A 12,930-nucleotide genomic window follows, 5' to 3' on the forward strand; every position below is an offset into this window, starting at 1 on the left:
GCTTCACATTGCAACGTTCTCTCGATTTCAGTGGAATTGACTTCGAAGCATGGGCGAAGCATGTGTATCAGGATTTGCTTTTTTCTTGCTTTGCAAAGTTAAAAAGTGAGTCCGTAATTTATTGTATATATAAAAATTTCTTAGTTGATATTTCACTTGTTCAAATGCTCAAGGATTATTACTTATTGGGTTATGGACTGAATTGGAGTCCGTGAATCAAAGTCAATGAATTCTGAACAAATGCAAATTAATAAAGAAAGATATGGAGGATAATATTCTTCAGTATCTTATATATGTGATTTGGAGGCAATGACATGATCTACAAGAATGGCCCCTCATGACATTGGTCTTTGGAGACAAGCGATCGAAGCCATGGACCGTAAGATTATGCAATCATATATTTACATGTTTCGATGACATGAATGTTGATTGAAGTCTTTGGATTTTGGTTGTTTATCTTAAGAATAATTCTAATAATTTTAACTTCATTTTTTCATGTGGGCCTTGAGCTTCCAAAGCTGTTAAGGGCCCCCCTTGTTCTGTTGGAATATTGTGACGCCCCCAAATCTCGACACAGTAAACAATTTATCAGGATGGCAGTTGATTAGGGGGGAAAAAACTCTTCCTATATCACTGATTGGAACAGTTCCAGCACATAACCTGACAGGCTCAAATGAATCTTGAATTCATGTGGCAAAAAATAAATAAATAAATAAACATGTTGACACATTGGCAGAGTTTCAGCACATAAACAACTAGATTTCTACTGGATGCTCAATCTTCTGTTGCTGTAGTTGTTGCTGTTGCTGCCGTTGTCGTCGTGCGTTGCAGTTGGTCAGAGAACATGACTGGATAGCATCGACGGGCAGAGGAATTATAGGTATGTTGTTGCAGTTGCATAGCTCAATCATGTTACCGTCGGGATCGTGAAAGAAGAGTTGATCGACTCGGATTCCACCTTCTTCTACACTGCCCTTTGCGTATTCTATATTCAGCTCTTTCAATTTGTTCTCCAATGTCTCCATGCTATCGCACTGGCACTGCAATTGATTAATTTCTATAAGAACGTATTCTCTCCAATATTCATGTATTGTTAGCATATGCAATATATAAAACATACATGGAAAGAAATATGATTGTTCTTGGGATTAATACGTCCAATCTTAGGCATGCTTTCAGTATTTTCTGATCGGAGAAGATGGATACCAATACCATAGCTGAACAGCCTATCCAATCACAACACTAGGAATCAATATTTTAACCCAAAAAGAATGACAAGAATGCAAATGGTTTAAAGAACCTTGCTGGTGGAATTAAATTTAAATTACCATGCACCAGAGAAATCAAGGGAACCGGGTCTTTTGATGGGAAAAAACCCTAGAACATCCTGATAGAACTCCACGGATTTCTCAACTGATCTACACGATAGTGAAACGTGATTCAAGCACTTCAGCTGTAGAGGATTCTCCATTTTTTTCTTCCCGGAATTCTTCGGCTTGAGCTAAACAATAACGAACAACGTAAACAACTGTTGTATTCTTTTCTATATGCAGCAGAGGTTGTATTCACATTTTAATGGATTATAAAATTTTAAATAATAGAATATTATCTTATTAATATCCAAATTTTAAAGAAACTGTAAAATATCTTTTTAATTCAAAATATTTAAATAAATTTATTATTTTTAAAAAGTATTATTGTACTTATTAAGTTTATCAATAAATTCATCATATTCTTTTTACGATTTATAATTACGTCCCCATAATAAAATTAATCTCCTAATATGGTGGATGATGCTGGCCATTATACGGCTCCGGATCTGAGGGGACAATTTGTTTGACCGTGGAAAGACATGTAATACAAAAACTAAAACTCCATCGGACAGTTGGTTCCGATGAGACACGTTTCTTTCTTGTCAAGAGAAGCAAATTGGTTTTTTACTTCCCTTTGGTTGACAACTTGTGTTTGATTCTTCAAGCATGGTATTGCAATCCAAGTTGTTCAGGCTTTCAGCAAAAATTCTAGTACCATCTACTCCTCCAATGTTCTAACAACTCTCCACGTTTAATTTCTTTTCAACCCAAACAGAGGCGTTCAAAGTTTCTTATCTTGAAATAGTCAGTTGGATAAGATTTTAATCTGTTCAATGTTACTGCATGCACTACGCAATCTACTTCAGAATTCAGATAATCGTTACAGTAGTTCGACGTCGGTTTTAGATATATGTTTCTTGGATTTATCATTAATCTCCAAATGCACGTAACGCGTACGTCCACCGCTGATTGCCCCAGAGAATATTGAATTGAACCAATGACTTTCAGCGATTAATCTCAACGTAAGCAAAATATAGTAGGCGTTGGTATATGACGTTTTATCAGAGTTTACTTAGAAAAAAACATGCGAGAGAAGAGTTGGCGTTGGTGTTTAGCTACTCTAGTGCACCACAGCTATACAAAGAGTTTTAGTGTTGACTGGTCTCAATTCTTAAGGTGTTCAAAGCCTGCTAATGCATAAAATCTCTGCGGTCCTATCCATATCTTTGCATCTTTGTTCCTTGCCGGAGGTCATAACTAGTCAGGTGGTACATTATCATCCAGCTGAATAAATTATGTAAACAAAATTACCCCAAATCCAATGTTTGAAATCATGCCTTGAGCAAGAACAAAGATGATGGTTAATTTGTTATTATTAGAGGTTATGGGTTCGAATACTAATAACTCACGGTATTTAAGCGCTCATTGTTAAATGATTGAGAATCTCTAGAACTGAGTACTAGGGGTGTTTATTATTTGGATTTAACTTAATTAATCGATAAAATCAAAATTTAATTTGATTACTTGATCGGATAATTAGATATTAAATCTGTTAACGAAAAAAAAATTAGATTTATTATCTATTGATTTAAATTTAAACTAATTGATTGATCAATAGTATTAAATTACAACAAATTTTAATCCAAATAAATAAATTTTGAATCAAATTAATCAATAATTGAATTAATTGGGTTATTTGTATGACGTTTGCATCCATCTATACGAACCCAGGCCCAGTCAAACCTAACCTTTGTTTCTACCGGCCCTAAGTAACCTAACCTATTCATCAGTCCATACTTCATACTACAACTCCATGGGCAAAGTAGACGTTTCTCCTATTCAGTCTCATAAACTATCGAGTATGAGCTCTGAAACTGAAACCAGCGCTTTCTTCTACGCTCTTCATCCTTAAATTTTCCTCTCGGATTTTACGGGAAAAAGAAATGGACGGAAACCTTGAAGTCTCCTTGGACAAGCTTTCCGTTAAACGGCTCAATGCATCGAAGAAAACGGCCTCGAACACTACCCTCCGTAAGAGTCTCTTCCCGATCAAGTTCCTCGCTCCTTAACTGATGACCTTGGCAATGTTAACTTTTCTGTTTTTTTTTTTAAATTATTGTATTTCATAGCGATTCGGGATACGACGAAAAACGAGTCTCGCTAATACGGCGTATAGACTTGCGTGGGCTGTGGAGGACGATGAACAAAGGGAGAGGAAGAAGAAGAGCTCCAAAGATGCCTCCGCCACGTGGCAATGGAAGAGCATGACGGAGAATCTCCAATTGGCTCATCAGGAGCTTTCCGTCATCATCGACCTTATCAACACTGTAAGTTCCATAGCTGTTGCTGCTTCACTCGGCTATTGTTGCTTAATTACATTTGATTAAAATTTAATAAAATTTAAAATTTACCATTAGTTTTATACGAATCAAAAGTAAAACAATGCACATCATATATGAATACTTGAGTTGAATTTAATGGCATTTCGTATTGATCTTTAGTTTCTTTCTCCTTTTCATCTCAAGTAAAAATATGAGAGTGTTAACTATTGAAATTCTATTGCCACATCATTGTCTTTATCCTTGAATGAATGAATTCTGAACGCAACAGAGTTCAGGTGAATATTTCTTTTCTGGAGTTTTCAGTAACTTCTTTGTCTTGTTTCATTTCCGTTTCCTTTAAGTTCGATTCGAAAAGAGGATCGTGCTGCTGCTTTGAATGGTAAACGAGAAGTCATTTAAATATATGATTTTTATTCTTTCTTTTTGGAAAGGTTGAAGCTAACGACGCTGTAACGGTGGCTGGCATGACAAGGCCAAAACCATTACCTAATGAGCTCCTGTCTGATCTTGCCGTATCTACTGCAACCAAGCTGCAATGTTACATGGTATTCTTCCTTTTTTGGAGAACAGAAGTGATATTTTCAAGTTTCAACTCCTCTTCAGCTTAAGTTTGAGTTGTTTAAGATTTGTGATTGTAACTACCATTGCCACTGAAAATGTCTATTTGTCTTGGTACCAGAGAATTTTTGCGAATATCCTTATTGAGTTTAATTTCTATCGCAGCATCTGGGAAAATACTTCAAACAGTCTGCCAAAGCTTTGGAACAACAGATTGCTAGGGAAGCAAGATTTTACGGTGCTCTTATCAGGTATCCCTCTGAATTGGCTTAAAAGAATATTATTCTGAAAATTGGTTGTTATCATGTTTCACGTTCTTTACCTTCATTCTATAAGCTAAATTTGCAATTTCTTTTCGTGGAAGCTTTGTTCTTTTATATGCACTACTTCTCTTATTTCCTAACAATTGAATAGATTGCAGCAAAACTGGAAAGTTAAACGACAACGAGTGGCAGGTGCAGCTTCTAGCAATGAAGTCTTCACTATTGATCTTTTTGACAATTCATCATATGGTTCAACAGCAATATCTCGACAATCTTCTTTTTCTAGTATTCACATTGAACATGATTCAGCTGGAATGTTGGCTATCAACTTACCTCCAAATTGATGCCACTCTCTTCATTTTGGTTTTCTTGGTGTGCATTCTGCTGATGACCCAAAAGAATTGAATAAGATCAGTACACATGGCTCAGTTGGGAAGCACGAAAAAAGCACTGGGAAAGATTCAATGACTGATGATGAATATGTCAAAGAAACACATTTTCTCCTTCGCGAAGTTCATCAATCAATCTTCAATGATCAGGTAGACTTTGCTTTCTCTCAGCCTTTTTGTGACTAATATGCATTCTTACTAGTATTTGTTGCTTTGACAGGTATTCCATATGTTGAATTGTGAAGCATTCAACCAACCTGTTGGAGTCAGTGTTACTGGAATATGGGAAAATTATCTACAATTAAGCATGGGTCAAGGAACCTCTTTATTCATATCACTTGTGCCATCTAGTGAAGGTGATGATCAGGCTGTTGACATTGCCAATACGCAGAATGTAGATTCTGCAATTGTATCCTTGGACTCATCTGATGATGTGAAGTTGGGAGAGGGAAAACCTGATATTCCTAAAGGGAAAAAGAAATGGGATTTCCCTAATCGTATCAGTTGTGAAATTTACTGCAGCAAATTGTTCTTGAACATGCATTTCTAAAAGTGAAGGATGAACCAACTTTATCTGGTACTAGAGTATCTGGTCAATCAGGAAAGGATGGATCCGGTCTTCTGGGCCACTTTTGTCCGTCTTTGGGTCATAGAATCTTTTCTAACAGAGTTCTTATGGAGCTGGAAAATGTGGTATTTTCCTCATTAACCATTTTATGTGGATTACTAAAAGTTCTCTTTGGATTTTATTTTTCCTATTCCTTAATAAATTTTCACATGATATTTATAGGTTTGCAGGGTCCCATATCTTCATTTAATGACGCATCCAACTTGGCATTCCCGGAGATCATCTTGGACAATCTTTATGAAAGTTCCTCAGTCCATTCTTCATGCAGAGTTCCAATCCTCGAAATCAGACTTCCAGAACTTCAAGGATTCTGTAAAATTACAGTTCGGTACCAAGGTGATGCTGAATGATGATCGTATCAATGTTGAAGGTGAAGGTGCTCCTAATTTGTTGGCCTGTTCAAAAGTTCTGAGTACATTAGTTCTTTAAACAAATATGACTGCAACTTGGTTGATCTTCCTGTTATAATACTGCAGCAGGTAGGTTGCTTTTGTAAATTTGGGGGAATGATGTCATTAATATTATTTAGATCGGTCCAATGGCCATGGACAGGTCTAGAATAATTCTGCAACCACTGTTTTTAAGGTTTAGATTGACTGTTATTACTGACATGATCTGCATGTAATTTGATCTCTGCATACAATTAATGTAATGAGGCTAATCAATGACCTAACATTGGAATGAGAAGATTAAAATGTTTGTTACTCGGTTATTTGAAGAAGATTATATCGTTTAGCAGATATTTGAATGTACTCTCTCTGCTGTTGGCAGTATAAGTCTTTACCCCTTCCTATGCTGAGAAGCTGAAATAAATCATTAGTCATACTTAATTAGCATAATTACATGTTAGACGTCTTTTGTAACTGAAACAGATTTAGAATATGGTATGGAAACAACTGTCTACCAAGTCTTGGTGGTTTAGATAATTTAAATTATTGTTTGTGTAAAACTAAAGATTTTGTATTATCATAATCAAAATTAGGGCAGACTTAGTTATGCATTGAAAGTTAATGAGGGTAGTACAAGTTTCTTGCTCTACTTGGTTATGTAGGTACCAATCAAGTTAGAGTGTTTCGGACATGATTAGACAATAATATGGAGGAGGTTCCTTTGCTTAAGTGGGAAGTGGGGGCTAATGATATAGAAGCATGAGAAGAAAGTGACGTGTAAAAGTAAAAGATGTTTGCCCCTAGTTTTCTCTCCTATCGTACGCAGTATATGGTAACTGATAATGAAATAGGTTTTTCTCGCATAATCACAAATAATTAATTGTGAACTTGTCTATTTTAGCATTTTCTTATTAGGTGAGGTTAGTGTAGAGTCTAAGCTGTGTTATCTTGTTTACTCACATTCCTCTGGAAGTGATTAGAAGATGCTTGCATGTTCATATGTCTAGATATTTTTTGATGTAGTCCTTAATGACATGTCCTTGACTGGGGCTACAGGTTGCAAGCCAAGTTATTGGTTGGCTTCGTGAGGAAGCTCTTATGGTGGGAGTGAAAACAAACCAAGATTTTCTGAGCGTGACTTTTGAGCTAGAACAGAGGGAGACTGTTACTCTGGTGGCTGATGTGGACCCAGAAGTCACTGAAGGTGGCATCTCTTGGTGGTTAGTAATGGAAGATGGATTTGCAGAGGATGGGAAGCTTCAAACAGAAATGTGTGATGATACCTTCGAGTATAGAAAGTTTTTGGGTCATTTAAACTTGGGTGTACTATACTCAACACTGATGGACTTGGTTAGCTTGCATGATGGAGACGAAAACCACTCCCGCTAAAGCTTCATCAACATTCCATGCAATTCAACCATGGATTCTAAAGCTGCATGATCATGCAAGTAATTTCAGTCTTTGGTTCTCTACCCTGTTTGATATTTTCTCGCCGGCTTATTGGTAGAGTACTTTATCTTATTGAGTTGTTACAGGTTCAAGGTTCCAGCAGTTTAGAGTTTGATTTTAAAGCTGTAGCTCCCTCAAAGAAAAACGCCAACCAGGACAAACACTCAAACAGACGATTACATTTCCAGGTTAGAGTCATTTCCATTTCAAGTATCAGAACAAAAGAAAATTTCATTTCATTTTCAAACAAAAGAAGTGCGTGCCCTCAGGTTTAAGCAAACCATCTTTTCTTCCTGGAAAGTGCTTTCTGTTATGTTTTCCTCCTTTATTTTATTTAAAACGTAAAAATTTAAATTTGACAATAACATATGTACATATGATTTTCTTTATAAGTTGAAAATAAATGCAGAATTCCTATTTTTCTTTCCACCTTTGACAAGAATTCTTATTTGTAAAAGATGAAAACACCCTCCTGACTCTTACTGTCCTTTTCTTTCTTACCTCGATGCAAAGCCAAAGCCAAAAGAAACAAAAATCTTTGACGTTGGAGGGAGAGGCATTGCCAGTGACCTTATCTTATCCATGCTTCATGTGGCTTAAGGTTAAAAGAACCCAAAGGTTTTTAATTTAATTTAAACATCAAATAATCTTCGACTAGTAGAATTATAAGAAAATTTAATTTATTTTTTAACTAAAATTTTAATCGATATTTAACAATTACTAATTAATCAAATAATTAAATGTTACAAATATGCTAAACTAGTAAACGAAGGCAAGTGGAATGTAGGGATCATTTTAATTGGGTTTTGAGGAAGATCTTGAGGTTTAGGGAGGAGGCTAGGCATTTGGTTGGTGGCAGGTCTGACTGGGGAGGGGTTACTGCAAGGTGGTTCTGGGATGAGATTAGAGTAAAAAGGGATAAAGTTAAATGGCAGAGGCTTATCCATGAGTGTCCCAAAGCATTCCGCTGTCTCTTGTGGCAGTCCTTGATGGGCTTACTACGGCTGACAGACTGTCAAGAGTGGGGATTATTGTTGATACTGGATGCAGGATGTGTGGCGGTAGGGGGCAGGATTCTAGGGATCATATTTTCTTCGAATGTTCTTTTTTCAGGGAGGCTTGGGAGACAGTTCTGAGGCTGTGTGGATTTCGTAGGGCGGTGGGGACATGGAATTGAGGAGTTGCTTTGGGCTGTTTCTAGACTCTAAGGCACATCTCTCTTGGTGTATGTGTTGAAAATTGCTTGGTGTGATTTTGTCTATTATATTTGGGAAGAAAGGAATCTTAGGCAGTTTAGGAATTCTAGAAGAGGTGTAAATATGATTGTAGTTATCATAAAGGGTGTTGTTAGGATTAAGGTGTATAGGAAGAGCATTAGGTTTGATGCTGTAAACCAGGCTCTATGTAATGCTTGGGGATGTACTCTTCCTTAAGTAGGAAGGGCTGCTGTGTTTCGTTTGTTTTGTTTTGTTTTTGTTTTGTTTTTTGTAGCAGGCTTTGACTGCTTTCTTGGATAATAAGATTTCAATTTATCCAAAAAAATAAACTAGCAAACGAAACTGGGAACGGCCGCCATTTGGATGGTATAAATTGAATACCGATGGTGCAAGATGGACAATATCTGGAACAACAGCTCACGATGGTGCTGAGCGACTCGAATGGCTATTGGCTAATAGACTTTATGAAAGCTATTAGGAGCTGCACGGTCCTCGAAGCAAAACTCTGTGGCTATTGGAAGGATTGAACCTTGCATGGGACATGCATAAAAGGAACCTGGGGGTAGAAGTGGATTGTAAAGAAGCTTGCATCTTGTTGGAACCAGGTAGTGATATGTTCTTTCCCATTTGGTGCCACATATTGGAGTCGATTCAGCGAAATTGGAACTTGAGATTTCAACGCATCCCTCGTCAAAGAAATATGGTGGCGGATGGCATGGCGAAACTTGCGTGGAAGCTACTGTTTGGTTCTTGGAAATTCTACTCTACCCCACTGAAGTGGAGCAGACCGTCCAAGACGATAAAAATGCTGGAAGTGGAGCAAGACTCCACGATCAATAGTTTAGCTAGAGTTTAATTTCCTCTTTTACATGGTGTCAAAAATTGCATGAATGACACGTTTTTTTTTTGTGTGTGAAAAAAGAGAAGGTATTTTTCCTTCCAGATAAATTTACCTCGGTGGAAATAGTGCCTGCACAGGGGTTCTTTGTTTCTGTAGGTACATGATAAATCACTTTCTTTGGTGAGATTGCTTGCAATTATTAGGTAGAAACTATTGCAGAAGTCAATTGCAGATCTGAAATTTCCTGCCACAAAAAATGTATTGTATATGAATATTACAATATTCAGCAGAAGGATCATGAGAGGTAAGACTGATGTTAAGAGGCCAACATGAAAATTCAATGATTAATTAACCATCATTATTTTTCCTGAAGAAAATTACTATATCAATTAGAAGCACTAAGAACCAACCCAAACTAACACTGGGAAATGATTACAAACAGGGCACTGAACGTCTATGGGGTTCCTGTAATAGACTTACACCATTAAAGAAAATATCATAATCAAATTAGAAGCATTGTCCAGTGGATGGAATCCTGGTACATAAGAGTAAATAATAAAAAGCCATTTGAGTCAACTTTTTCAAATTAAATTAGATTTGTAATTCCAATTTCAGGATTGAGTTTTTAGATAAATAATTTAATTTTTTGTAAATCTGTTCCTAATATTCTTGTTTCTTCAATTTATGTTATGCTTTAAGTTCATTTTTAACCAAAGTTAAATCTTGCTCGTCAACTATTATTGAACATACTTGTAACACATTCCTCTTTTTGACAATAAATTTCTTATTTTTCAGTTTAATTCTTCAATCTTTTATTTTGTTCAGTATGTTCATTCAACTACAACTTTGCAAAATTTTCATTTCAATTAATTCTTTTACTTATTTATGCTCTCATCATAATTTATCCTTAAAATATTCTTTAAAAAATGACATCATATATATATATATATATATTATACAAATAAAAAAGATCATTTAAATTAAAATCAACCAGCATCGTAATATTATACATATTTAAATTTAAGCAAAAAATTAAATAAAAATTTAATTTAATTAATCTGAATTTATATTTTATAAATTCAACCCAATTAACTCGAATTCACCCTATGGAATAGTGGAGATAGATCGGGACTGGAACTTTGTATCTGCGTGTCGATTCTATTGAAACAATAATCATCTCTCTCACAGGTCCACGAAAGACAAAACCCTTTGCAATGGGTCCTTTGTAGATTGTTCGTCGATAAAAATTAACCAAGCTGTCTTTGTCAGCTATGCTCATATGTTTATATCATTATCATACAGCAAATCCAATCATCATAAAACCCTTGAAATGGTAAAAGAAAAAAACCCAGTCCAGTGAGAATTGTTTCAACACGAGCAAGAATTACAGCAGTAACTTCTACAAGCAGCCATGGTTGGGGACTTTCCCTCTGACAGCGGAGCCTGACAATTTGCTGCCATCACTGTCACATTGTTTTCGGGAAAATGGTAAAAAAATAATTTGGACCAAAGGTGATGGATGTGTGTCTCTACTTGGATTTGTTAAATCATTCCTTGAATTATTAGTTCTCTCTCATATGCTTTCAACGGTGGAAATTGATGCAATTGCAATAGGTAAGACGGTGACAAGTAGGGAGATTCCTTTCCATAATTATATGATTGTTCATTCATTGTCATATACACTGATATAAAAGAAATCCTTGCAGAGCACAGGATCACTGGTCTCCATGCACCCTCTGCCTCTTACCTTTTTACAAACGTAATCAGTATCTGATTGTTTGATTTCGGGTTCTTCCTCTTTTCTGTTAAAACGTTAACAAATTTCCCTTTTGAAAGGCCTGAAGTTATGTTTTTTTTTAGGTTTTGAAGTAGATTTGAGGTGTTTCACCGTCTACAAGAGAGGGTTTAGTCATTAGGGATGTTTGATGGAGGCTTTGACCATGTCTTTCCATAAAGTAAACTGCCCATCAGTTGTGGGTTATTTAAGTAAAACCAGAACTCATTGTAGAACAAGACCAAATCCATGTTTCGCGGTGCAAATGTCTTCAACTCTTGTGCAGACCGATGAGAATGGAGATCATTATGAATCCAAAAAGATATCAAGTTCACCTTCAGCGCAACTAAAAAGTCAGCCCCATAGTTCCCTGCTTAGCCAAGCGAATACTGTAGGTATAATTGGAGGGGTTTCTGTTTTGTCCACTCTTATTTTCCTTGAGAAACTTGTCTGGTGGAGCTCGAGGAATGGGGAAGAATGTGTTCCTTTCGTCGTCTGCAGCGATCCGGCAATAGACGGAAGCAGACAGTCGGTTCATTCATCTTTAAGTGAAATTGCTGAAAATGAAGTGAGCTATGAACATGTTATTGTCCACAGTCTGAAGCAGAAGAGAGTGTTTCTTGAGAAATCTGGAGCTCGATGCATTGTTATGCCATGCCATATCTCAAATGCCTGGTATGATGAAATATCTGAGAGCTGCACACTGCCATTTTTCCATATTGGGGAATGTGCTGCTAGGGAGCTCAAGGAAGCAAAACTGAAGCCACTTGATGCTGGAAGTAATGTTCGGATTGGGGTGCTTGCCGCTTGTGAAACTGCTGTTGTTACATACGAAGACAAACTACAGAATCAGGTATTCCAATACCCAACACTTGCCCTTGTGTTAATTTCTTTATACAATTGATATACATTGTATGGTTATAGAAAGCTCAATTTCAGTCCTAGAAACTTTGGGTCTCGAAATCTGCAATCAATGTCTTAGAGGAAGTGCTTAGTCTTGGTAGTAGACGAAACAGAGGAACTCCACTGTTAGCAAAGTTTTCCAAGGTCTAATGCTTGAATTTGCAGGGGTTTGAGGTTGTTTTGCCAGACAAGGCGACCGTGGAACACATTCTAATGCCGGCGATTGAGTCGTTGAACCAACGCGACGTGGAAGGGGCTCGAAACCTACTGAGAATTGCAATCCAGGTCCTGCTGATTAGGGCTGTGAATGTTGTCATCATTGCTTCAGAGGAACTGCAGAATCTTTTACCTGGAGAGGACCCTCTCCTTAAGAAATGTATGGATCCGATTGATGCTTTAGCCAGGACAACTGTAAAATGGGCTAAATCTGCAAAGAAGGTACATAAGAGAACTTGAACAATACTTGGCATCACGTTGCCAAGATGGTGTCAAAACTATTGCTGTCTTGTAGGGTATATTTGTCTATCAGAAATTCACAGCGTCTTGTTCATATTATTATTGTGCCAATAAAGGAATAATACCTGATGAATATATTAAAACAATTAAATATAAATCAATAACCCATCAAAATTCCAAATCCCAAGTGTTCTGATAATGTATGAAAGGCCATTGAAAACAGTTAAATAAGAAAGAAAAGTATGTATTTGGTTCAAAAGAAATGCTTCTTTAAGTATTGCCATCATGCATGGTTTTCTGAATATTCTGTTTGGTTTTTGACTTAAAAGGGAATTGTGGTGTTTCACAGGCATCACTAAGTTGACAAAAGCTCAGACATTCTACGACGGTGTCATCCCGAGAATATAA

The 12,930-nt window shown here is 36.6% G+C and overlaps 1 protein-coding gene and 2 pseudogenes across 1 annotated transcript; 2 read left to right on the plus strand and 1 right to left on the minus strand.

Moving 5' to 3' along the window:
- Window positions 1-755: 755 nt before the first annotated feature.
- Window positions 756-1,549, minus strand: LOC120137049 (metallothiol transferase FosB-like). Its single transcript, XM_039152936.1, has 3 exons — window positions 1,329-1,549; window positions 1,121-1,226; window positions 756-1,040 (listed from the first exon to the last, which is right to left on the minus strand). The coding sequence occupies exons 1-3, from the start codon at window positions 1,469-1,471 to the stop codon at window positions 756-758; spliced, it is 534 nt and encodes a 177-aa protein (XP_039008867.1). The 5' UTR covers window positions 1,472-1,549.
- Window positions 1,550-3,256: 1,707 nt separating this feature from the next.
- Window positions 3,257-7,601, plus strand: LOC120137149 (annotated as a pseudogene).
- A 3,706-nt stretch (window positions 7,602-11,307) lies between these two features.
- Window positions 11,308-12,621, plus strand: LOC120139824 (annotated as a pseudogene).
- Window positions 12,622-12,930: the final 309 nt, after the last annotated feature.

The sequence above is a fragment of the Hibiscus syriacus genome, unplaced genomic scaffold (assembly GCF_006381635.1).
Source record: "Hibiscus syriacus cultivar Baekdansim isolate YM2019G1 unplaced genomic scaffold, ASM638163v2 tig00000170_pilon, whole genome shotgun sequence".
Classification (NCBI taxonomy): domain Eukaryota; kingdom Viridiplantae; phylum Streptophyta; class Magnoliopsida; order Malvales; family Malvaceae; genus Hibiscus; species Hibiscus syriacus.

What these genes read in the sequence shown, in the direction of transcription:
- LOC120137049 (XM_039152936.1), bottom strand. Translation starts at nt 1,471, where the DNA reads ATGGAGAATCCTCTACAGCTGAAGTGCTTGAATCACGTTTCACTATCG. An exon ending in CTTGATTTCTCTGGTGCATG is followed by an intron (nt 1,227 to 1,328) that starts GTAATTTAAATT and finishes GTGATTGGATAG; the next exon opens with GCTGTTCAGCTATGGTATTG. An exon ending in ACAATCATATTTCTTTCCAT is followed by an intron (nt 1,041 to 1,120) that starts GTATGTTTTATA and finishes AATCAATTGCAG; the next exon opens with TGCCAGTGCGATAGCATGGA.